General features: G+C 44.0%; 1 protein-coding gene across 2 annotated transcripts in view; it reads left to right on the top strand.

Annotated features, from left to right (window-relative positions):
• LOC120984212 (store-operated calcium entry regulator STIMATE-like) overlaps positions 1-25,269 on the top strand; it is a 145,828-nt gene that overhangs the window by 102,107 nt on the left and 18,452 nt on the right. For both annotated transcript variants that reach the window (XM_040413311.1, XM_040413312.1), the window contains one exon: positions 19,527-19,639. In XM_040413311.1, the coding sequence (XP_040269245.1) occupies positions 19,527-19,639 (113 nt within the window). The remainder of the gene's footprint in view (positions 1-19,526; positions 19,640-25,269) is intronic.

Below are 25,269 nucleotides of genomic sequence, written 5' to 3'. Positions count from 1 at the left end.
GATGCAGGCCACAGGCCTCTTCTTGCTTTCCTGCTCAGGTGTTCACAATGAAGTCAATTTGCCGCCTGTGTCTTGGAGCAGGTGTTCGTGATGACGTCATGAATGTCCTGGCACAAACGATCGCGATAATGTAATCTTTTCGGGACTGCCTGCACTATTCTACTGCCTCGTAGGCTTCAGGCCTACTGGCCTATGAACGTGAACGGCTGGACAGGGAGCCACTGGCCACCGTGTCCCGCAGCAGTATTCAATTGTATTGCCATCCTGAGGATAGCATTACAGTTGTCTACTTGGCTGCCACTACATTCGGGGCTCTGGACAAAACATCCTCAGCCCATGCTTCACATGTCTTGACCTAACACCCTTGCCACTTATTAGTTGACTTCAGTTGGCATTAGCATGTTCTAATGAGGATGAATGGTTGTTCATTTGGTTATGTTGTTTTTTTAAATATTATTTTACATCTGATCAGGCACTAAAAAGCCTAATCGGATTGTAGGGGTGAATATTTTTATGATCGTCTCTGTAACGGATCTCCTGGCACCCCGACCGGGTACCTCCGTCGATGGATGCTCCTAGTGCTTCCCGAGGACTCCTAGCACTCCACTTGACACCGTAAGCACTGCAGACCCCATGAACCGCCGAAGCTTGGTTGAGGTCTCGCCGTCTCCTACCCACCCTGGACCTACGACAAGGCTCCAGGCTCCAGTGGGTGAACCTCTCCTAGCTTGCTGCTTTTCCAAGGCTGCTGTTATAAGTGCATTGGAGATATTCAGGAGACTAACAGTCTAAGGCCTCATGTACACGACCGTTGTGTGCATCCGTGGCCGTTGTGCCGTTTTCCGTTTTTTTTCGCGGACCCATTGACTTTCAATGGGTCCGTGGAAAAATCGGAAAATGCACCGTTTTGCAGCCGAGACCGTGATCCGTGTATCCTGTCCGTCAAAAAAATATGACCTGTCCTATTTTTTTGACGGACAACGGTTCACGGACCCATTCAAGTCAATGGGTCCGTGAAAGAACACGGATGCACACAAGATTGGCATCCGTGTCCATGATCCGTGGCCGTAGGTTAGTTTTTATACAGACGGATCCGAAGATCCGTCTGCATAAGAGCTTTTTCAGAGCTGAGTTTTCACTTCGTGAAAACTCAGAACCGACAGTATATTCTAACACAGAGGCGTTCCCATGGTGACGGGGACGCTTCAGGTTAGAATATACTAAAATAACTGTGTACATGACTGCCCCCTGCTGCCTGGCAGGTGCTGCCAGGCAGCAGGGGGCAGGCCCCCCCCCTGTAGTTAACACACTGGTGGCCAGTGCGGCCGCCCCCCCCCCTCCCTCCCCTGTAGTTAACTCATTGGTGGCCAGTGGGCCCCCCCCTCCCTCCCCTGTAGTTAACTCATTGGTGGCCAGTGGGCCCCCCTCCCTCCCCTGTAGTTAACTCATTGGTGGCCAGTGGGCCCCCCTCCCTCCCCTGTAGTTAACTCATTGGTGGCCAGTGGGCCCCCCTCCCTCCCCTGTAGTTAACTCGTTGGTGGCCAGTGGGCCCCCCCCTCCCTCCCCTGTAGTTAACTCGTTGGTGGCCAGTGGGCCTTCTCCCCTCCCTCCCCCTCCTAATTAAAACCTCCCCCCTATCATTGGTGGCAGCGGAGTGTACCGATCGGAGTCCCAGTTTAATCGCTGGGGCTTCGATCGGTAACCATGGCAACCAGGACGCTACTGCAGTCCCGTTTGCCATGGTTACTTAGCAATTTGTAGAACCATTATACTTACCTGCGAGCTGGGATGTCTGCGTCCGGCCGGGAGCTCCTCCTACTGGTAAGTGACATGACCTGTCACTTACCAGTAGGAGGAGCTCCCGGCCGGTTGCCATGCAGTAGCGTCCTGGTTGCCATGGTTACCGATCGGAGCCCCAGCGATTAAACTGGGACTCCGATCGGTACTCTCCGCTGCCACCAATGATAGGGGGGAGATTTTAATTAGGAGGGGGAGGGAGGGGAGAAGGCCCACTGGCCACCAACAAGTTAACTACAGGGGAGGGGGGGGGGCTCACTGGCCACCAACGAGTTAACTACAGGGGAGGGGGGGGACCGGCCACACTGGCCACCAATGTGTTAACTACAGGGGGGGGGCTGCCCCCTGCTGCCTGGCAGCACCTGCCAGGCAGCAGGGGGCAGTCATGTACACAGTTCCTTTAGTATATTCTAACCTGAAGCGTCCCCATCGCCATGGGAACGCCTCTGTGTTAGAATATACTGTCGGATTTGAGTTTCACGATGTAACTCAAATCCGATGGTATATTCTAACATAGAGGCGTTCCCATGGTGATGGGGACGCTTCAAGTTAAAATATACCATCGGATTGGAGAAAACTCCGATCCGATGGTATATTAACTCCTGACTTTACATTGAAAGTCAATGGGGGACGGATCCGTTTGAAATTGCACCATATTGTGTCAACGTCAAACGGATCCGTCCCCATTGACTTGCATTGTAATTCAGGACGGATCCATTTGGCTCTGCACGGCCAGGCGGACACCATGAAATCAATGAAGACCCACGGACGAAAAAACGGTCACGGAAAAACGGAACCCCGTTTTGCGGACCGCAAAAAAATACGGTCGTGTGCATGAGGCCTTACTCAGAGTTTTTCCACTGTAGCAGATCTTCAGTGGTGTTTCTGGTGAATACTGAGACACTGTGTTTCAAAAGAGCAGATCTTCAGTGGTGTTTCTGGTGAATACTGAGACACTGTGTTTCAAAAGAGCAGATCTTCAGTGGTGTTTCTGGTGAATACTGAGACACTGTGTTTCAAAAGAGGTAAGGAATTTGCTAGACACAGTATCTCTATTGTCTGATTGCAAATGAGCATAGGCAAGTAAGGTGTTAATTTGCTGTTGGGGGAGGAGCCTTTGTGGGAGTGTGTGTATATATAGCCACACAGTATTAGCTTGCTAATCATAGCTTGCTGCTTTTCCAAGGCTGCTATTTCAAGTGCTGCTGTTATAAGTGCATTGGAGATATTCAGGAGTGCTGCTGTTATAAGTGCATTGGAGATATTCAGGAGTGCTGCTGTTATAAGTGCATTGGAGATATTCAGGAGTGCTGCTGTTATAAGTGCATTGGAGATATTCAGGAGGTAATCTGGAGGTGGATACAATCTAAACAAGTAAGATTTGTTTGTTTAAAATCTTTCCCCTCTTTAGAATGGCAGATCTGGTTCTGTGCAGGAATTGTTGTGCTTTTATTTCAGGTTCCACTCTTCAAAGGTTTGGATACCGTCTGATCTGTAGACAGCTCTCCATAATGCAGCAGGAAATTACCTTTTTGAAATATGAGATTTTTAAATTAACCACTAAACAAACTCAGGATGAGAACATTGCAATGCCACTGCCACAGAGGCCCCCTAGAAATGGAAGATGGGTTACTGTAGGTTCAGGTAGACTGAGAGTTGTGGATAGAAGGCATGTCCCACAGTCTGTGGCTCTCCATAATTCATTTGCAGCACTTTCAGAGTGCAAGAGCAACATGGAGGATGGCTCAAGCACAGTGAGTGAGAAATAATCATCTCCCATGCCTAAAGTATGTAAGACTGCAGCCAAAGACAAAAAGGAGAAGGTGAGGATTGATAGTAAGCAGCTGTTGGTGGGCGATTCCATCATAAGAGGTGTGAAGTTTGAGGAGAATGGTGTTGTGAGATGTCTCCCTGGTGCTACCGCTAGACGACGGATCCTAAATATTGTTAGGCAAGCAAAGCAGGAAAGGGAAGTGGATGTTATTCTCCATCTTGGGACAAATGATCTGGCTTGCAATGAGGTTTCAAAGGTGAAAGAAGCTTTTCATACACTTGGAAAGGATATACGGGAGGTTGCATCAACTGTTTCATTCTCTGAAGTTTTGCCTGTGCATAACCTTCAGCATGACAGGAAGATGCGCATTAAGGAATTCAATGTATGGTTTGGTGAATGGTGTCTGAACCAAGGGTTTGGCTTTGTGTCTCATGATAGCTCTTGTTGGAATGGAAAAGAACTGTACAAGAAAGATGGTTTGCATCTTTCTCTCAAGGGAAAAGAATGTCCTCGGTGAACAGTTCCAAGTATTTGCTAAGAAGCATTTAAACTAGGAAAGGGGGGCAAAAGAGTGATAATCCAGCAGTCTGACTGCCCCCCGGAACAATATCATACCACCTCATACCAACAACTCTGCCGGAAGGAAATGCATTGGATCTACCGCTTTAACACCCTAACACCCTTCGGACTCAACGAATCAATGGAATATTCAAATTACTAACCAGTACCTCCAATCACCACTCACCATAACAACACACCATAAAACCTTTTATAAAAAACCTATATACATAAAATATTATCCCTTAAACAACCATCATAGGTCCTTCCGCACATCACCAACACATCTTTACGGTTAACCCACGGACGAAATTCATAATATAATAAAATAATAATATTGAAATAACATCCGAAATAATTTTTTTCTATTTATTTATTTATCCATCCCCATTTTCAATTTTTTTCTATTTTTTTATTTTATATATTTTTTTATTATATTATTTTTTTACATTTTTTATACTTTTTTATACTTTCTATAGCAACCTCTATCCACTCTGTCTTTTAATACATTTTATCATTATTATATAGCGCTCCTCGAGTGATATTTTTATTGAGCTCCACGATAATAATTAATTTAGGGCACACCACTCCATTCATTTACACACATGTCCTTCCTAGGAACAAAAATATACTCGTCTGTTCCAAGACACCGACACACAGATCGCCTTTTTTAAAATAATTTAAAATAATAAATTAAAATAAAAATAAATTATTATTTTTTTTTTTAAATCTCTGCACGATCTTTATACAATCCATGTAACCCTCCTTCCCCGATCCCGCAAAATACACACACATTTTATTTATCAGACCTCCATTTTCCATTCTTTTTTATTTCCACAGCACTTTCTAATTTTTATTTCTACAGTATTTTCTAATTTCCTTGTTAACTTCTTCATCTCTTCTAAATGCTTTTACAAACCATTTTTATTCCCCTTTTTCCCATCGTTTCCACCTATAGAACAAATCCCCCCCCTCCCTGTGCACATATTTGTGTACGTGTGTATATATACAAATATACACTTAGGGAGATGTTACTTACTGATCCATATAACATATAAAAATAAAACCATATATCTCCCGATTCTCCTCATATCCCTATGGGATAAGAGAAACCAGTCATTGCTGGTTAGAATACCCTGGTCAAAATATAATAGAATATATCAAAATATATTACTATACATAATGTGTTTCTCTGCCATTCCCTTCAGACTAACAATTACCAACAGCTATATTGCCCCTCCCTCCCATACACAGACATTCTCCACCATGATCCCTGTGAGAAGCTGTGGTGCGTTTCACCCTGGAACGCACACCGGAACCTATACCACTTCCGGTTTTCTCCACACCCAATTCCCTCTCCCTGGCCAGCATACCATATTATATTATACATAAATAAAACTAGATACCCCTCCTAAACATCGCCACACCCACCCATAATATCTGACAAGTGTAACGGTCGCGTACACACACACACAGGGGGGAGGGAAGTGACCACTGCGCTCCACCCTTACCCCTGGCCCTGCCTACTTGCCTCGCGAGTCCTAATGACAGGGGACAACTGGACGGCAATCCCTAACTTGGAATAAGTGCAGGGATGACAGACAGACAAACAACAGGACGTGAACGGACCGAGTCAATACCAGAAAAGCTACAAAGTACAAAGGATTAAGCAAAGAATGGTCAGGAGAAGCCGGGGTCAAATACCAGGAGAGCAGAGAAGTACAAGAGGAGTCCTGAGAGAGTAGTCAGGTGGGAGCCGAGGTCACAATACCAGGACATATGCGCAGTACAGGAGGATCAGGCAAAAGGATGGTCAAGGAACAGGATCAGGTAAGTATTCAGCAGTCCAACAAATAGCCAGGAACCTAGAAATTAACAGGCAACCTGTAGCCAGCAGGCTGCCTGTATTTATAGTGGGGAGTGAGGGTCATGTGACGTGGCCAGCTTCACATGACCGACAGACCAACCAGTCGAGCACCGAGTGATCAGCTCGGCGCTCAAGGCAGACTTAGGAGCAGGGAGCCACCCAGCTAGTAAAGCCGCCCTGGGAATGAGGTCAAACACAGATCCTCATTCCCAAAGCTAAGCAACAGGTCTGCGGGCGATGGGGGACCGAGTGTACCTTCGGAACCCCGTGACAACAAGAAGTTAAATTACTTTTGTGCCGATCCCCCAGCCGTCTCGGTCCCGATGCGTTCCAGGCTGGAACGCATACCAGAAGTGACGTCGCTTCCCCTCCTGGTCCACATTCAATCCATTACAGCGGTGCCGATGCGTTCCAAGCTGGAGCGCACACCGGAAGTGACGTCGCTTCCCCTCCTGGTCCACTACAAGGCCGAGATGCTTCTTGATGCGTTCCACGCTGGAACGCAAACCGGAAGTGACGCCAATACCTCCCATTTTTTGACGCTTTTTTCTGGCGTTCTTTGGCGCCTTTTTCCCTGTATAAATACCTGCCATTATGCATGATGCACTTATGCTCCTGATGAAGGGGATCCCAGTGACCCCGAAACGCGTTGAGCCTACTCCTACCCCTACCCTGTGCTAACACAATAAAAAGAAAATAACCAGAAGTTCCAAGTGTGACTGCCGTTATTTCCGGACGATCTTACAGGCGATCCAGGCGCAGGAGGAAGCAGAGTGGGTGTTATGTGCTTTATCCCACCCTGCCCCTCTTGGGTGAAGTGAGTTTTTACTACAAAATACCTTTTTTATTCTCATTGTGATTTTAATCAACTAGCATTACTGTTTTAATTAAGGTTTTTTGCACGTTTTTACAAACGTTGTGTTTTTAAACCACTATATCAAAGTTACCACTCAATTGACCATTTTTATCGCAAGCAGGCTATTACTTTTGAGGTTATTGGCGCCCGATACAGGTCTATTTTTTCTTACGTTTTTTTCCCTATACCCCCGGAACAATGCCAGAAGAGGCCAGTAGCACAAAGGTTAAGAAATGACAAGCTCAGAGTCTTGTCTACAAATGCTCGCAGTCTAGGGAATAAGATCAATGAGCTTGAGGCTATAATGGCATCTGAGAATATAGATGTAGTGGCTGTTACTGAGACGTGGTTCAAGGGGAGTAATGACTGGGATATATCAATACCAGGGTTCTCTCTATACAGGAAAGACAGAGAAGGCAATAAGGGGGGAGGGGTGGCCCTGTATGTGAAAGATAGCATAAAATCTAATTTGATACAAGTTAGCGAGAACAATTTAGAGTCAGTTTGGGTTACCTTGCAGCTTGATAATCATAAGGTAACTCGTGTAGGTGTTATATATAGACCACCTACCCAAGTCAAAGAATTAGATGATCTACTAGTTGAGGAAATAGCTAAAATGACATTGAAGGGGGAAGTTATCATTATGGGAGACTTCAATCTTCCAGATGTAAACTGGAAAACCAAAACAGCTAGTTCTGCCAAGAGTACAGATATTCTAAATTCCCTACTGGGATTATCTCTACAGCAAGTAGTGGAGGAGCCAACCCGGAAGGAGGCCATTTTAGATTTAGTATTCACAAATGGGAATTTGGTATCTGATATTACTGTAGGGGAAAGCTTGGGATCTAGTGATCACCAGTCAGTGTGGTTTACTATAAGTACAGTGACTGAGTCACACCACACAAAAACAAAAGTTTCAGATTTTAGAAAAACCGACTTTTCTAAAATTAGATTAGTGGTATACGAGTCCCTATCAGACTGGAACAGTTTAATTGGAGTCCAGGAGAAATGGGACTACTTAAAAGTGGCACTATTGAAGGCAACAGAAGATTGCATTAGGCTTGTCAGTAAAATCGAAAAAAGGAAGAGACCACTGTGGTACTCAGCAGAAGTGGCCAAAATCATTAAAAACAAAAAGATAGCATTTAGGAATTATTAAAAAAAAAAAAAAAAACGAGGATGACAGACAAATTTATAAGATTAGGCAGAGAGAGGCCAAACAAGTTATAAGAGCTTCTAAAGCACAGGCAGAAGAGAAATTAGCTCAGTCAGGGAAAAAAGGCGATAAGGCATTCTTCAGATACATAAATGAAAAAAGGAAACTAAAACAAGGAATTACCAAATTAAAAACCAAAGAAGGAAGGTATATGGAAGAAGATAAAGAACTAGCTGACTGCCTCAATGAATACTTCTGTTCAGTTTTTACAAAGGAAAATGAAGGAGAAGGACCTCAGTTGGGAAAGAAGACTAATGAATCTTTTGACGCATGTGTCTTTACAGAGGAAGAGGTTCTAAGTCAACTGTCTAAAATTAATACAAATAAGTCACAGGGGCCTGATGGGATACACCCAAAGCTATTAAAAGAGCTCAGCGGTGAACTAGCAAAACCATTAACAGATTTATTTAACCAATCACTGGCAACAGGAGTCGTCCCAGAAGATTGGAAATTAGCAAATGTTATGCCCATTCACAAGAAAGGTAGTAGGGAGGAATCGGGCAACTATAGGCCAGTAAGCCTGACATCAATAGTGGGGAAATTAATGGAAACCATACTTAAGGAGAGGATTGTGGACCATCTAAAATCCCATGGATTGAAAGATGAAAAACAGCATGGGTTTACTTCAGGGAGATCATGTCAAACTAATCTTATTGATTTTTTTGATTGGGTGACTAAAATAATAGATGGAGGAGGTGCAGTAGACATCGCTTATCTAGACTTTAGTAAGGCTTTTGATACTGTCCCACATAGAAGGCTTATCAATAAAGTGCAGTCATTGGGCTTGGACTCCCATATTGTTGAATGGATTAGGCAGTGGCTGAGGGACAGGCAACAGAGGGTTGTAGTCAATGGAGTATATTCAGACCAAGGTCTTGTTACCAGTGGGGTACCTCAGGGATCTGTTCTGGGACCCATATTGTTTAATATCTTGATCAGCGAAATTGCAGAAGGCCTCAATGGTAAGGTGTGTCTTTTTGCTGATGACACAAAGATTTGTAACAGGGTTGATGTTCCTGGAGGAATACACCAAATGGAAAAGGACTTAGGAAAACTAGAGGAATGGTCAAAAATCTGGCAACTAAAATTTAATGTTGATAAGTGCAAGATAATGCACCTGGGACGTAAAAACCCAAGAGCAGAATATAAAATCAGTGATACAGTCCTAACCTCAGTATCTGAGGAAAGGGATTTAGGGATCTTTATTTCAGAAGACTTAAAGGTAGGCAGACAATGTCACAGAGCAGCAGGAAATGCTAGCAGAATGCTTGGGTGTATAGCAAGAGGAATTACCAGTAGAAAGAGGGAGATGCTCATGCCGCTCTACAGAGCACTAGTGAGACCTCATTTGGAGTATTGTGCTCAGTACTGGAGACCATATCTCCAGAAGGATATTGATACTTTGGAGAGAGTTCAGAGAAGAGCTACTAAACTGGTACATGGATTGCAGGATAAAACTTACCAGGAAAGATTAAAGGACCTTAACATGTATAGCTTGGAAGAAAGACGAGACAGAGGGGATATGATAGAAACTTTTAAATACATAAAGGGAATCAACAAGGTAAAAGAGGGAAGAATATTTAAAAGAAGAAAAACTGCTACAAGAGGACATAGTTTTAAATTAGAGGGGCAAAGGTTTAAAAGTAATATCAGGAAGTATTACTTTACTGAGAGAGTAGTGGATGCATGGAATAGCCTTCCTGCAGAAGTGGCAGCTGCAAATACAGTGGAGGAGTTTAAGCATGCATGGGATAGGCATAAGGCCATCCTTCATAAAAGATAGGGCCAGGGGCTATCCATAGTATTTAGTATATTGGGCAGACTAGATGGGCCAAATGGTTCTTATCTGCCGACACATTCTATGTTTCTATGTAAATCCAGATAGCAGGAACAGCTCTTACAAGAGCTAGTAGTTATAGCCAGGGGAATATACAGTGTATAGCAATCCCCATACACATGAGACGAGGCTCTATGTTGAATGTAAAACAGGAACTCTTTATTGAACACACAGCATTGACTTATATACACATGACATACTGAGGACATGACATAGCAGCCAATCCTGTACAGTTTAAACACAAAACTAACCCTATTCAGCAAACACAATGGCATTGTCTGTGACGCAATTAACAAACTCACTGGCATTGTCTTTGACGCAATCAACAATGAACATGCAAACTGATATCTTCACCCCCTTCATAATGAATGAATGGGAAGAGGAGACACATGTGATGGGATTATCTCCTGAGTGTATCATAGGAGTCGGCTGCTATTATAATCAACTATCTTAATCCCATCACTAACACAATCAGTGGGAGTCTCAGTGCAGAGTTAACCCTATTTGTGTTGCTGAATCCACACCATGCCTTTTTAATGGGCAATAGGAAATATGTGGCATATAAATTACACACATAAATCAGGGTTCATAGTTCCTTGTAACCCCAAAAGGTCTGAGGGGGTCTCCATAGTTCTCGGTCCATAGTTTGTAGGAAGGAGGCTGGCCCTCAGGCTCCTCCAGCAGCCCCAGTGACGGTTCAGTCCGTCACAGTCTCTGTATATTATACTTTCAGCATTAGACAAGATCTCATATATGATTTTCCCTATGTCTTTTTCATGTTGACTTGTATCATTGGTTACACACAATACTATTATTTATTAGGGTCCATTCACACGTCTGCAAAATGGGTCCGCAGACCCATTCATTTTCAATGGGGCCGCAAAAGATGCGGACAGCATTTCTATTATAGTGCCGGCCATGTGCGGTCCGCAAATTGCAGAACGCACATGGCTGGTGTCTGTGTTTTGCGGATACGCAATTTGCGGACTGCAAAACACTTGCGGACGTGTGAATGGACCCTTATACATCCTAAAAGTTCCAAATGTTTGGTCAGTGGAATATGATACCAGAAAGGTTTCCATGTGCTGTAAATAAATCATTGTACTGTCCTGGGCTTGTATACGATATATGGACATCCAGCATACTCACGCAGATGTGGAGACAAAGCCAAATTCTCTCCAGAGGGAGGATGTGTGGGATGTTGCTAGAACTGTTGTCATGGAAGTGCATGATATTTCCATAACAGATTTTTCCCATGTTTGTCTATAGCCAAGTTACTTTTCACTGCTTTAAAATCTGCCTCCATGAAGAAAAAGTCCAGAAATTTACAAATTACTTATTTCAGTACACATTAGGTTCTGGTGACAAATCCATTTCTATGCATACAGCCTATGTTGGGCACATGTGTAATAAGTATGTCTAATGATGTAAAAAAAGAGTATACCGGAAAGTACATTATCACAGTGTCTACGCTGTGGCTAAAAAATTTTTTATTTTATTTTAATGTGACTGTTAAAGGGATTGTCGGGGTTCAGAGCTGAACGCGAACATATCCCCTTTTTCACCCAGGCAACCCCTCTGATATGGGTATCGGAGCAGTTCATGGCACTGTGGGCAGGTGCCAAGTCCTGCTGGAAAATGAAATCAGCATCTCCATAAAGCTTGTCAGCAGAGGGAAGCAAGAAGTGCTCAAAAATGTCCTTGTAGATGGCTGCACTGACTTTGGACTTGATATGACACAGTGGACCAACAGATGACATGGCTCCATCATTGATTGTGAAAACTTCACACTGGACCTCAAGCAATTTGGATTGTGTGCCTCTCTACTCTTCCTCCAACCAGCTTATTAATCATGACCTTTTGTGGCTTACCCTCCTTGTGCAGGGTGTCAATGACTGTCTGTCTTCTGGACAACTGTCAAGTCAGCAGTCTTCCTATCATTGTATAGTCTACTGACCCCGACTGAGGGACCATTTAAAGGCTTAGGAAACCTTTGCAGGTATTTTGTGTTAATTAGCTGATTAGAGTGTAACACCATGAGCCTGCAATATAGAACTTTTTCCACAATATTCAAATTTTTTGAGATACTGACTTTGGGTTTTCATTAGCTGTAAACCATAATCTTCAACATTAAAAGACATAAAAACTTGAAATAGATTACTTTGTGTGTAATGAATCTATGGAATATATGAGTTTCACTGAAGGGAATTACTGAAATAAATAAACTTTTCGATGATATTCTAATTTATTGAGATGCATCTGTATGTCAATAGATGGTTTACTCTAGGTATGTTGCTTTATATGTTTTCTAGGATGTCTGCTTGTATAACTTTTTGTTTCAGTCATTGCATTGAGATGCTAGATTCACTATGTACAGGAGGTAAAGTGTTATGAGAGCAATTTTTAAAGTCCGTTTTTGCTTAAGTTTGCAATAGTGTAGTTTGTGCCAAACTTATCAGCCATTGCACAGTGCTTGATACATCTTCAAACATGATTGGGATCATTTATCAAACTGATATATAAAGTAGAAATGGCTTAGTTGCCCATAGCAACCAATCAGATTCCACTTTTCATTTTTGACAGCTCCTTTGGAAAATGAAATGTGGAATCTTATTGGTGGCCATGGGCTACTAAGCCGGTTCTACTTTACAGCAGTTTGATAAATGACCCCATATACTTTTTTCTAGAAATGCTGCTCCACTTTTTTATGTCACCCCTCTACTTGAGTGACTTTACGACTTTTTTGGCAACTTTTTACAAAAGTCGCACTGATAAATCTGGAGTGAAACTCATTGACATTTATAGCCCAATATCCTACCCACTTTTCAGAGGTAGTGGTGGTGGTATAAAACTGCAGAAAGCCTTACATTTGGTGCAAAATGCAATTTATACATTTAAATTTTTGCCCCTTCTGGACTTTGAAGTCAGGAAGGCGGTCCTATCAGTGAATGACAGTTATCTCTGTATACACAGTCATAGAGGGAAGGCTGTCAATCACTGATAGGACCATCTACTTGACTTCACAGCCCAGAATTTGCATTAAATTAAGTGAATAAATTAAAGTTTTACTGAATCTTTTCAATCTTCTCAGCTCCTCCTGCTGTCCAACATGCCGCCTGCAGACTGCACTGCATTTTCGTGATGACAAGTTCCCTTTAACACTTTGATTGTGCTAGGCATAATAACCTACTAATTTACCATAGTTCAGCTATCCTGGCTGACATATTCATAAACCATACCACCCAGCTTTTTATATGGTCAAAGAGGGACACTTTTGGTTTATTTGTGTGAAAGACCCATTTTCCCTTCATATTTATACACTTTAATAGTTTTCCTAGCACACAATAGCACAAAAATGATCTGAATATACTAATAATTAAATAATATTTAAGGTGAATTCTAATATACAGATAGGAACCAGGCAAACACTTTCTGGATCAATATTGTAAATGTAATAACCCAAATCTATACCTCGGATCAGAAAGAGGAGCATTTAAAGAGCAAAGAGGGAAAGAGGGACTTGGGTCAAAAAGAAGGACTGTCCCTCCAAAATAAGGACACTTGGGAGATCTGCATAAACATGTACATTCCGATCAGCAAGGTGTGCATTTATATTCTTACTGACACCTCTGGGATCTCACAGAAGAAGAAAGGACTGCATAGGTTAAAATTCATCCTATCATCAGGGGAAATCTGTTCCAGTGATTAAATGATTTTGGAACCTTTCTGTGCAGATGGACACAATAATGAGAAACTAAATCAAATGAAAAAAAAACGCTTTCACATAATTCTGTGTCTGTTACATTGTCTAAAATTAACAATTAAGGAGGGCCCCTTTAAAGGTTGATTTTAATGTGCTGTATTTTTCCAATCTACCACACAAATGAGAAAATCTTGAATAAATATAAGTAGCTGTCCTTCCTTCTCCACACATATAAAAGTTTTTTTTATAGATTTTCCATCTGCTTAAAAACATGACTGCACTAAATTATCTGTTCAAGAAAATGTCAAAGTTTAGATACAATAAAATCGTTCTCCGAGTTAAATAAAAAAAATTGGGCAGCAGCAGGATATGTGAAAAAAAAACCAAAAGATATTTTTTTCCAGTGTTGGCTTTGGTCCGCCATGCTGCTCTTTGTTTTCCCTGGCTGCAATGGCTATCTTCCTTGCAGAACCGTGTCACTGAGGCAAGTGATCACTGACCTCAGCAAGGACATCCTGTTTACTGCTGAGGTCAGTGATTGGGTATCAATGCCACGGGACCAAGGCGGGATGCTAGAAGCAATGGGGCATAAAAATGTTTAGTATCACTTCTACTGTTATTTTAGCACATTTACAGCTGGTGCCCGAGTTTTTATTTAACTTGGACAACCCCCTTTAAAATGTACTTACCGTATATACTCTATACTGTATGTAGGGCCCCCATATTATCCAATAAATATTCATCTCTATTCTAGTCGATACAAATCATATAATACATATACACTGAAAGAAAAAAACTTAAAGGCTATATAGACCTTTGCGGGCAATTTTTTTATGATTGCATTTCACTCATTTCTGGCTGAAAATCATTTTTTCAATTGGCCTTTATTAAAAATATTGAGCTGTTCTGTCACAAAGGGTTAACTGTTTTTCTAGCTGTGTGACTGGTACTTTTCACTTTCACTTTGTGCCGGTCAGCTCTAAACTACAGAGAGGTCATATAAACACTTATTTAAGCCACATTCTTATCAGTAAGATAAGAACGAAGCTACAGTCAGGTCCATAAATATTGGGACATCGACACAATTCTAACATTTTTGGCTCTATACACCACCACAATGGATTTGAAATGAAACGAACAAGATGTGCTTTAACTGCAGACTGTTCGCTTTAATTTGAGGGTATTTACATCCAAATCAGGTGAAAGGTGTAGGAATTACAACAGTTTCCATATGTGCCTCCCACTTGTCCCATTACTTTTGGTTCCTTAACAATTGGCTTCTCAGCTGTTCCATGGCCAGGTGTGTGTTATTCCCTCATTATCCCAATTACAATGAGCAGATAAAAGGTCCAGAGTTCATTTCAAGTGTGCTATTTGGATTCTGTTGCTGTCAACTCTCAAGATGAGATCCAAAGAGCTGTCGCTATCAGTGAAGCAAGCCATCATTAGGCTGAAAAAATAAAACAAACCCATCAGAGAGAGAGCAAAAACAATAGGCATGGCCAAAACAACTGTTTGGAACATTCTTAAAAAGAAGGAACGCATCGGTGAGCTCAGCAACACCAAAAGACCCGGAAGACCACAGAAAACAACTGTGGTGGATGACCGAAGAATTCTTTCCCTGGTGAAGAAAACACCCTTCACAACATTTGGCCAGGTCAAGAACACTCTCCAGGCAGTAGGTGTATGTGTTTCAAAGTCAACAATCAAGAGAAGACTTCACCAGAGTGAATACAGAGGGTTCACCACAAGATGTAAACCATTAGTGAGCCTCAAAAGCAGGAAGGCCAGATTAGAGTTTGCCAAACAACATCTAAAAAAGCCTTCACAGTTCTGGAACAACATCCTATGGACAGATGAGACCAAGATCAACTTGTACAAGGGTGATGGGGAGAGAAGAGTATGGAGAAGAAAAGGAACTGCTCATGATCCTAAGCATACCACCTCATCAGTGAAGCATGTCATGGCGTGGGCATGTATGGCTGCCAATCGAACTGGTTCTCTTGTATTTTTTGATGATGTGACTGCTGACAAATGCAGCAGGATGAATTCTGAAGTGTTTCGGGCAATATTATCTACTCATATTCAGCCATATGCTTCAGAACTCATTGGACGGCACTTCACAGTGCAATGACCCAAAGCATACTGCAAAAGCAACCAAAGAGTTTTTTAAGGGAAAGAAGTGGAATGTTATGCATTGGCCAAGTCAATCACCTGACCTGAATCCGATTGAGCATGCATTTCACTTGCTAAAGATAAAACTGAAGGGAAAATGCCCCAAGAACAAGCAGGAACTGAAGACAGTTGCAGTAGAGGCCTGGCAGAGCATCACCAGGGATGAAACCCAGCGTCTGGTGATGTCTATGCGTTCCAGACTTCAGGCTGTAATTGACTGCAAAGGATTTGCAACCAAGTATTAAAAAGTGAAAGTTTGAGTTATGAATTTTATTCTGTCCCATTACTTTTGGTCCCTTAACAAATGGGAGGCACATATGCAAACTGTTGTAATTCCTACACCGTTCACCTGATTTGGATGTAAATACCCTCAAATTATCTTGTTCGTTTCATTTCAAATGCATTGTGAGAGCTGAGACCCGATCTAAAACCTTCCCGGACCCCTTATGTACCGGTCTGCCAAATTTGGTGAAGATCGGTCCAGTTGTTTGGTCGCGCATAAATAACGTCTAGACAGACAGACAGAAACTCATTTTTATATACACTGCTCAAAAAAATAAAGGGAACACAAAAATAACACATCCTAGATCTGAATTAATTAAATATTCTTCTGAAATACTTTGTTCTTTACATAGATGAATGTGCTGACAACAAAATCACACAAAAATAAAAAAAATGGAAATCAAATTTTTCAACCCATGGAGGTCTGGATTTGGAGTCACACTCAAAATTAAAGTGGAGAAACACACTACAGGCTGATCCAACTTTGATGTAATGTCCTTAAAACAAGTCAAAATGAGGCTCAGTAGTGTGTGTGGCCTCCACGTGCCTGTATGACCTCCCTACAACGCCTGTGCATGCTCCTGATGAGGTGGCGGACGGTCTCCTGAGGGATCTCCTCCCAGACCTGGACTAAAGCATCTGCCAACTCCTGGACAGTCTGTGGTGCAACGTGACGTTGGTGGATAGAGCGAGACATGATGTCCCAGATGTGCTCAATTGGATTTAGGTCTGGGGAACGGGCGGGCCAGTCCATAGCATCAATGCCTTCGTCTTGCAGGAACTGCTGACACACTCCAGCCACATGAGGTCTAGCATTGTCTTGCATTAGGAGGAACCCAGGGCCAACCGCACCAGCATATGGTCTCACAAGGGGTCTGAGGATCTCATCTCGGTACCTAATGGCAGTCAGGCTACCTCTGGCGAACACATGGAGGGCTATATGGCCCTCCAAAGAAATGCCACCCCACACCATTACTGACCCAATGCCAAACCGGTCATGCTGGAGGATGTTGCAGGCAGCAGAACGTTCTCCACGGCGTCTCCAGACTCTGTCACGTCTGTCACATGTGCTCAGTGTGAACCTGCTTTCATCTGTGAAGAGCACAGGGTGCCAGTGGCAAATTTCCCAATCTTGGTGTTCTCTGGCAAATGCCAAACGTCCTGCACGGTGTTGGGCTGTAAGCACAACCCCCACCTGTGGACGTCGGGCCCTCATATAACCCTCATGGAGTCTGTTTCTGACCGTTTGAGCAGACACATGCACATTTGTGGCCTGCTGGAGGTCATTTTGCAGGGCTCTGGCAGTGCTCCTCCTGTTCCTCCTTGCACAAAGGCGGAGGTAGGGGTCCTGCTGCTGGGTTGTTGCCCTCCTACGGCCTCCTCCACGTCTCCTGATGTACTGGCCTGTCTCCTGGTAGCGCCTCCATGCTCTGGACACTACGCTGACAGACACAGCAAACCTTCTTGCCACAGCTCGCATTGATGTGCCATCCTGGATAAGCTGCACTACCTGAGCCACTTTTGTGGGTTGTAGACTCTGTCTCATGCTACCACTAGAGTGAAAGCACCGCCAGCATTCAAAAGTGACCAAAACATCAGCCAGGAAGCATAGGAACTGAGAAGTGGTCTGTAGTCACCACCTGCAGAACCACTCCTTTATTGGGGGTGTCTTGCTAATTGCCTATAATTTCCACCTGTTGTCTATCCCATTTGCACAACAGCATGTGAAATTGATTGTCACTCAGTGTTGCTTCCTAAGTGGACAGTTTGATTTCACAGAAGTGTGATTGACTTGGAGTTACATTGTGTTAAGTGTTCCCTTTATATTTTTGAGCAGTGTATATAAGAGACTAATGCCAAATGCCAATTTCCGCACCATCTCCCCCTTCTCACAGATTTTTTTAACCCCTATCAGACCTCAGATCAGACTTTAATTAACCCCTATCAGACCTCAGATCAGACTTTAACCCCTATCAGACCTCAGATGAATAAAATAAAAAACTCCTCACCTCTCCTGCGCCATGGCTCCTCTTTATCTATTTGTCCAATGCCGTGCTCCCATGTGTTCTCCGGCCCGTGCTGCACTGACAGTGTGCAGCATCAGGTCATAGTGCGCGCACCACGTCCTGACGCTGTACGGGGTCAGGACAGTGCAGCGCGGGCCCCATCAAAGAAGACCAGGAAGGGTGAGTATCGGAAGCGCTTGCTGCGCTTCTTCCCTGCTCCCGGCACCTGATGCATACTAGTAAGTGCTTCCATAAGCGCTCACTAGTATTCGCTTTATATGCATTTTCGGCATATCGGCAAGGTTAGATGCCGATACCGATAATGTGCAAAATCCTTAATATCGTCCGATAATATCGGTACTTCCGAAAATCGGTCGATCCCTATTTTTAATACAGACTCATTTTAAAAAGGTATATATAGCTTTTAATTGTGAATCTTCTAAATTATACAGTGTGTATACGCCAAAAGAAAAAACACTACTTTGATCAATATGATTTCTTTTTTATATCATACACTAAAATTGCACTACTCTAGACAGTGTGAATTTTTTTCCCCATACGCCTGTTTTTGGCATAGAAAGTCGCAAATCCGCGGAGGGACAGACTGTGGGCAGGCCCATTGGCCCTGGCTCATTCATCATTATTTACGCCAGGAAATGGTGTAAATAACGACTGAAATCTTTGCTAGCTTCAAGCTGCTATAGATTTCATTCCAGCACACGACTGCCAGAGAAGCCGTATAATTTATGATTTAGGCCCCATCAATCATGAATCAGGGCCTATGAATCTTAGGCTACTTTCACATTAGCGTTTTTGCGGATCCGTCATGGATCTGCAAAAACGCTTCCGTTACCATAATACAACCGCATGCATCCGTCATGAACGGATCCGGTTGTATTATGTCTTTTATAGCCATGGCCACCATTGAAAGTCAATGGGGGACGGATCCGTTTTCTATTGTGTCAGAGAAAACGGATCCGTCCCCGTTGACTTGTGTCAGAACGTCTTGCTCCGCACCACATGGTGGACAGAAAAACGCTGCAAGCAGCGTTTTAGTGTCCGCCTCTAGGGCGGAATGGTGACTGAACAGAGGCAAACTGATGCATTCTGAGCGGATCCTTTTCCATTCAGAATGCATTAGGACAAACTGATCCGTTTTGGACCGCTGGTGAGAGCCCTGAATGGATCTCACAAACAGAAAGCCAAAACGCTAGTGTGAAAGTAGCCTAATACGTATAGACCAATGTGAATCTTATAATATTATACACTGGAAACTACAGTACTCCAGTCAGTATGTATCTTCTTCTACGTATACACTGAAAGAAATAACTGCACTACTTTAATCAATATGAATCTTAAAATACGCACCAAACAAATTATCAATGTCTACTGACTATGTATAGTAATCATGACTGCCTTTGAATGCACTGATCCAGCATCTTTTTCATCTTCTAGGGGAGCCTCCACAGGCAGCCGCATGGTTGGGCCAATGTGGGCTTTATCTGTTAATAATGATTGTTGAAAAGACCATAATAACGCTTGTCCTTCTCATCCCAGGATGGACTAAGGTACTGTAGGCAATTATAGTTCACATACGTGTGTATATAGTTAAGATGGGCACATGCTCTTCTTAGGTGTCTGTGTTTATTCATTCTGTACATTTAGTAGTGAAAAGTATGCCATGCTGGTCTTCATCATAGCGATATGTAAGCAGTTACCGTGACGCACATCACTTGTAGTAATTTACATTAATAGGTTACTGTCTACTATGACATAAAAATGTACACTGTATATGGCAAGAATGTTATAGATCGCCACCATTCAAGACTGGTAAATTCCTTTTATTGCTCCTGTTTGGATTTCACTGGATGGTGCAGTCTATGGTGAATTATATTAAACTATTGTGTGTAAAATTAACTCTTGTAATTCAATGAACATACACATATAAAGACATTTCACAACCTCCTGATCAATTATCATGCTGGTTTTATGCTGTGCATACTGTACAGTGCAGGAGTATATTTAGCCAAAAATCAAAATCTTTATTAACATTTCCCTAAATAAAAATCTGTTTTATCAAATCATTGCCATACATTTCATTTTTACTTAAACCATGACAGATCCTGTTAACTTTTTTTTACTGTAAAGCAGTGGTGCCCAACCATTTTTCATCTGAGGGCCGCACTAGACTTGGTATAAATTTTGCGGGCCGGAACCAGGTAGCTTTGCCAGAAAGAAATGCAAACGCTATGAGGGGGCACGTGTGAGCATTACTACTGTGAAGAGGGCACATATCAGGGTATAACTACTGTGAGCTGTGAGGAGGGTACATATCAGGGCATAACTACTGTGAGGGGGGATACGAGTGAGCATTACTACTGTGAGGAGGGCACATATCAGAGCATAACTACTGTGATGAAGAGGGCACATATCTGGGCATAACTACTGTGAGGGGGCATCTGTGAGCATTACATCTGTGAAGAGGGCACATATCTTGGCATTATTACTGTGAGGGGGCATGTGATGTATACATGTGTGTAATGTATGTAGTGCAGTATGTGATGATCACACACTGCACTACATACATTACACACATGTATACATCACATACTGCGCTGTCACCTTCTTCTGCAGGTCTACCTTGATGTCTGGTCTTTAGGCTTCAGTCAGATCCTCCACCGCCATGCTTGCGCCGTGTGCTCGACTCCACCAGGAGCTGGCCCCTCCTCCTTTCATCTCCCGCCGGCTTCTCCTACAGCAGGGCGCTCTATCGCTCCAGTGCCCGCCCAATCTTAACAATCAGGGGCGTAGCTAGAAATGACTGGGCCCCATATCAAAAAATATTATGGCCCCCCCCCCCTCCCGGATCTCCCACCCCCACATACCTATTGGACCTCCCACCCCTTCCAGAGCTCCCACCCCAACATCCCCCTAAGTGTCGTCCACAGATCCCCCCCCCTAAGTGTCGTCCACAGATCCCCCCCCTAAGTGTCGTCCACAGATCCCCCCCCTAAGTGTCGTCCACAGATCCCCCCCCTAAGTGTCGTCCACAGATCCCCCCCCCAAGTGTCGTCCACAGATCCCCCCCCTAAGTGTCGTCCACAGATCCCCCCCCCCCTAAGTGTCGTCCACAGATCCCCCCCCCCCTAAGTGTCGTCCACAGATCCCCCCCCTAAGTGTCGTCCACAGACCCCCCCCTTCAGTGTCGTCCACAGATCCCCCCCCTTCAGTGTCGTCCACAGATCCCCCCCTTCAGTGTCGTCCACAGATCCCCCCCCTTCAGTGTCGTCCACAGATCCCCCCCTTCCGTGTCGTTCACAGATCCCCCCCCCTTCAGTGTCGTCCACAGATCCCCCCCCTTCAGTGTCGTCCACAGATCCCCCCCTTCAGTGTCGTCCACAGATCCCCCCCTTCAGTGTCGTCCACAGATCCCCCCCCTTCAGTGTCGTCCACAGATCCCCCCCCTTCAGTGTCGTCCACAGATCCCCCCCTTCAGTGTCGTCCACAGATCCCCCCCCTTCAGTGTCGTCCACAGATCCCCCCCTTCAGTGTCGTCCACAGATCACCCCCCTTCAGTGTCGTCCACAGATCACCCCCCTTCAGTGTCCTCCACAGATCCCCCCCCTTCAGTGTCCTCCACAGATCCCCCCCTTCAGTGTCCTCCACAGATCCCCTCCCTTCAGTGTCCTCCACAGATCCCCTCTCTTTAGTGTCCTCCACAGATCCCCTCCCTTCAGTGTCCTCCACAGATCCCCTCCCTTCAGTGTCCTCCACAGATCCCTCCTCCCTTCAGTGTCCTCCACAGATTCCCCCCCCCTCCCTTCAGTGTCCTCCACAGATTCCCCCCCCTCCCTTCAGTGTCCTCCACAGATCCCCCCCTTCAGTGTCCTCCACAGATCCCCCCCTTCAGTGTCCTCCACAGATCCCCCCCCTTCAGTGTCCTCCACAGATCCCCCCCTTCAGTGTCCTCCACAGATCCCCCCCCCCCTTCAGTGTCCTCCACAGATCCCCCCCCTTCAGTGTCCTCCACAGATCCCCCCCCTTCAGTGTCCTCCACAGATCCCCCCCCTTCAGTGTCCTCCACAGATCCCCCCCCTTCAGTGTCCTCCACAGATCCCCCCCCTTCAGTGTCCTCCACAGATCCCCCCCCTTCAGTGTCCTCCACAGATATCCCCCCCACCCAGAGCCGCTTCCTAGCTAATTTATTCACTGCACTTGCCTCTGTGAAATTGAAGACAAGCACCGTAATCGCGCACTGGCAGAGGCCAGGAAGACTGTGCAGGCGCACTTCGATGCCTCTGCCAGTGCGCCTGTGCGAGATTTCGGCGCTTCTTTTCAATTTCACAGAGGCAAGTGCAGTGAATAAATTAGCTAGGAGGCGGCGCTGGGTGGGGAGATTGCAGGCACAGGCAGCATCGCTTTGCTGCCTGTGCAGTTCGCAGCGCGCCCTGCGCTGATCAAGTCCGGTCACTGCACGGGCCGCATGACACGGCTTTGCGGGCCGCATTTGGCCCGCGGGCCGTAGGTTGGGCATCACTGCTGTAAGTGATCGTGCACAGCAGGATACAAGAACAAATATTTGAAATGTGCATTTCTTAAACAAGGGTCTCAAAGTGCAGGCATGGTGGTGGGGCAGGAGAATCAGTGGTCTGCCATAGAGGTGCCCATGCCCAACACCCACTAGGGTCAATTTTATAGGAAGCCAATTTTTCTGTTCGCATAGTTTTGGAGTATAGGAGTAAACCGGAGTACCCAGAGGAAACCCAGTGCTGCACGGCAACATCGGTAATTTTTTACATCTAAAAATATAAAGGGGCTAAGAGACCATGCATCTGCTATGGGACCTTAGAAGAGAGGGGCCTCAACACGATTTCATTTATTTTGCTATTCGATATTAAGAAACTTTAAAGGATCCCACTGATACCTCTGAATAGGTCTAAAGGTCAAGGAAAGGATGTGAAGGGAGAAACAAACACCATGAACATCTGTCCTGGGTTGCAACTCCAGCCATCATAAGGGGGGGGGGGGGGGGGCAGTTAAATCTTTGCCATTGGGCCTCACTGGCTCCATGTACACATTTCTTCAGATTCTCATGTCATGTAAGATGCCCTCTCAGTCACAGGGTCTTTTGTTTTCTAAGTGTCTGAAAGATATCTCCAACATCGTCTGCAGTTTTTTTGTGCTCTAAAGAGTTTTTAAAAGTTGGTCAAATTTCATAGAGGATTTTATATGTGCTTCTTATAGAACAAGCAAGATGATTGATTAGGTGATTAGGCACGTTGTTTTTACAAACTACAGTATGCATAAATCAATAGTACAAGCAAATATAAGACATTTTGTAATGCATCTTACTAGAGAATGCTGCCTCTTTCTCCACTTATTAGTCATGTATTTTCCTTCCACTGCCTTCTGCACTGATCATTCACATTTACTTCACTGCTGATATCCATCTTTTGAGACAGGATAACCAGCTCACTGAGGGTTAAGGTTCCAGCTGCTGCCCACTAAAGTCTATGGAGAGAGGAAGGGAAGTAGGTAGCAGCTGCAGAGTGAGAGAGAGGTACAAACAAACATTGCTGAAGTGTTTTACTATCTCACCCCTATTTGGTGGATTCACAACTACTTTGTTTAGTACTGCTGTGCTTAATGCTGCTGCTTCTGCTGTATGATATAGCAAAATAGGGAAGATGTCTATAGGGCACATTATAGTACCTACAGTGCTACCCAAAATTATTCATACCCCAGGCAAATTTTGACTTAAAGTTACTTTTATTCAACCAGCAAGTAATTTTTTGATGGGAAATGACATGCGTCTCCCAAAAGATAATAAGACGATGTACAAGACGCATTATTGTGGAAAAAAAATAAAATTCTCAGCTTTTATTTACATTTGAGCAAAAAATACAAGATGTTCCGCACTGTGGAAAATCTCAGAGGATGTGGTCGGAAGCCAAAAGTGACACCTGTGCTGGCCAGGAGGATAGTTAGAAAGGTGAAAAAAATCCAAGGATCACCACCAAGGCCATCCTGGTGAATCTGGGCTCTGCTGGTGGCAATGTCTCAAGGCAGACAACGGACACTGCACAATGCAGACCAAGGAGGACGCCACTTCTCCAGATAAGGCACACAAAAGCTTGCTTAGCCTTTGCAAAAGCTCACCTGGACAAAGAAGAAGACTTCTGGTCTTCTGTGTTATGGTCAGATGAAACAAAAATTGAATTGTTTCGTCATAATGATGTTTCCTTCATTTGGCATAAAAAAGGAGAAGCCTTCAACCCAAAGAACACCACCCCCACTGTCAAACATGGTGGTGGGAACCTAATGCTTTGGGGGTGTTTTTCAGCTAATGGACCAGGGAACCTAATCACAGTAAACGGCACCATGAAAAAAGAGCAATACAGGAGGATTCTCAACGACAACATCAGGCAGTCAGCAGAGAAACTTGGCCTTGGGCACCAGTGGACATTTCAGCATGACAATGACCCAAAACACACAGCAAAAGTGGTGAAGAAATGGTTAGCAGACAACAACATTAACGTTTTGGAGTGGCCCAGCCAGAGTCCAGACTTGAATCCAATTGAGAATTTGTGGAGGGAGCTAAAGATCAGGGTGATGGCAAGAAAACCCTCCAACCTGAAAGATTTGGAGCTCATTGCTAAAGATGAATGAGCAAAAATACCTGTGGAGACATGCAAAAAGCTGGTCTGCAATTATAGGAAGCGTTTGATTGCTGTAATAGCCAATGAAGGCTTTTATATTGATTATTGAGAAGGGTATGAATAATTTTGGACTGGACACTTTTTGCTCAAATGTAAATAAAAGCTGAGAAATGTTTTTTTCCCACAATAATGCCTCTTGTACATCGTCTTATTATCTTTTGGGAGACACCTATGTCATTTCCCGTCAAAAAATTACTTGCTGGTTGAATAAAAGTAACTAAGTCAAAATTTGCCAGGGGTATGAATAATTATGGGCAGCACTGTAGTTGCAGGATACAAACCATATAATGACTGGAAATTATACGTAAGCGTTTTTGATGAACCCTGCCGGATACAGCAAAAACGCTAGTGTGAAAGTAGCCTAAATTTAGTAAAGTAGTTCATGCAATAATATGCAGAGCTTTCATTGTGTATCTTTCATTTTATTTAACCTATTAGTGACCGTCAATATGTCTTTTTATGAGGGGGGCACTAAGGGC

Source organism: Bufo bufo, chromosome 1 (genome assembly GCF_905171765.1).
Source record: "Bufo bufo chromosome 1, aBufBuf1.1, whole genome shotgun sequence".
NCBI lineage: Eukaryota > Metazoa > Chordata > Amphibia > Anura > Bufonidae > Bufo > Bufo bufo.
Note: the sequence above shows the minus strand (reverse complement) of the source record. Positions and strands in the feature narration are given on the sequence as shown.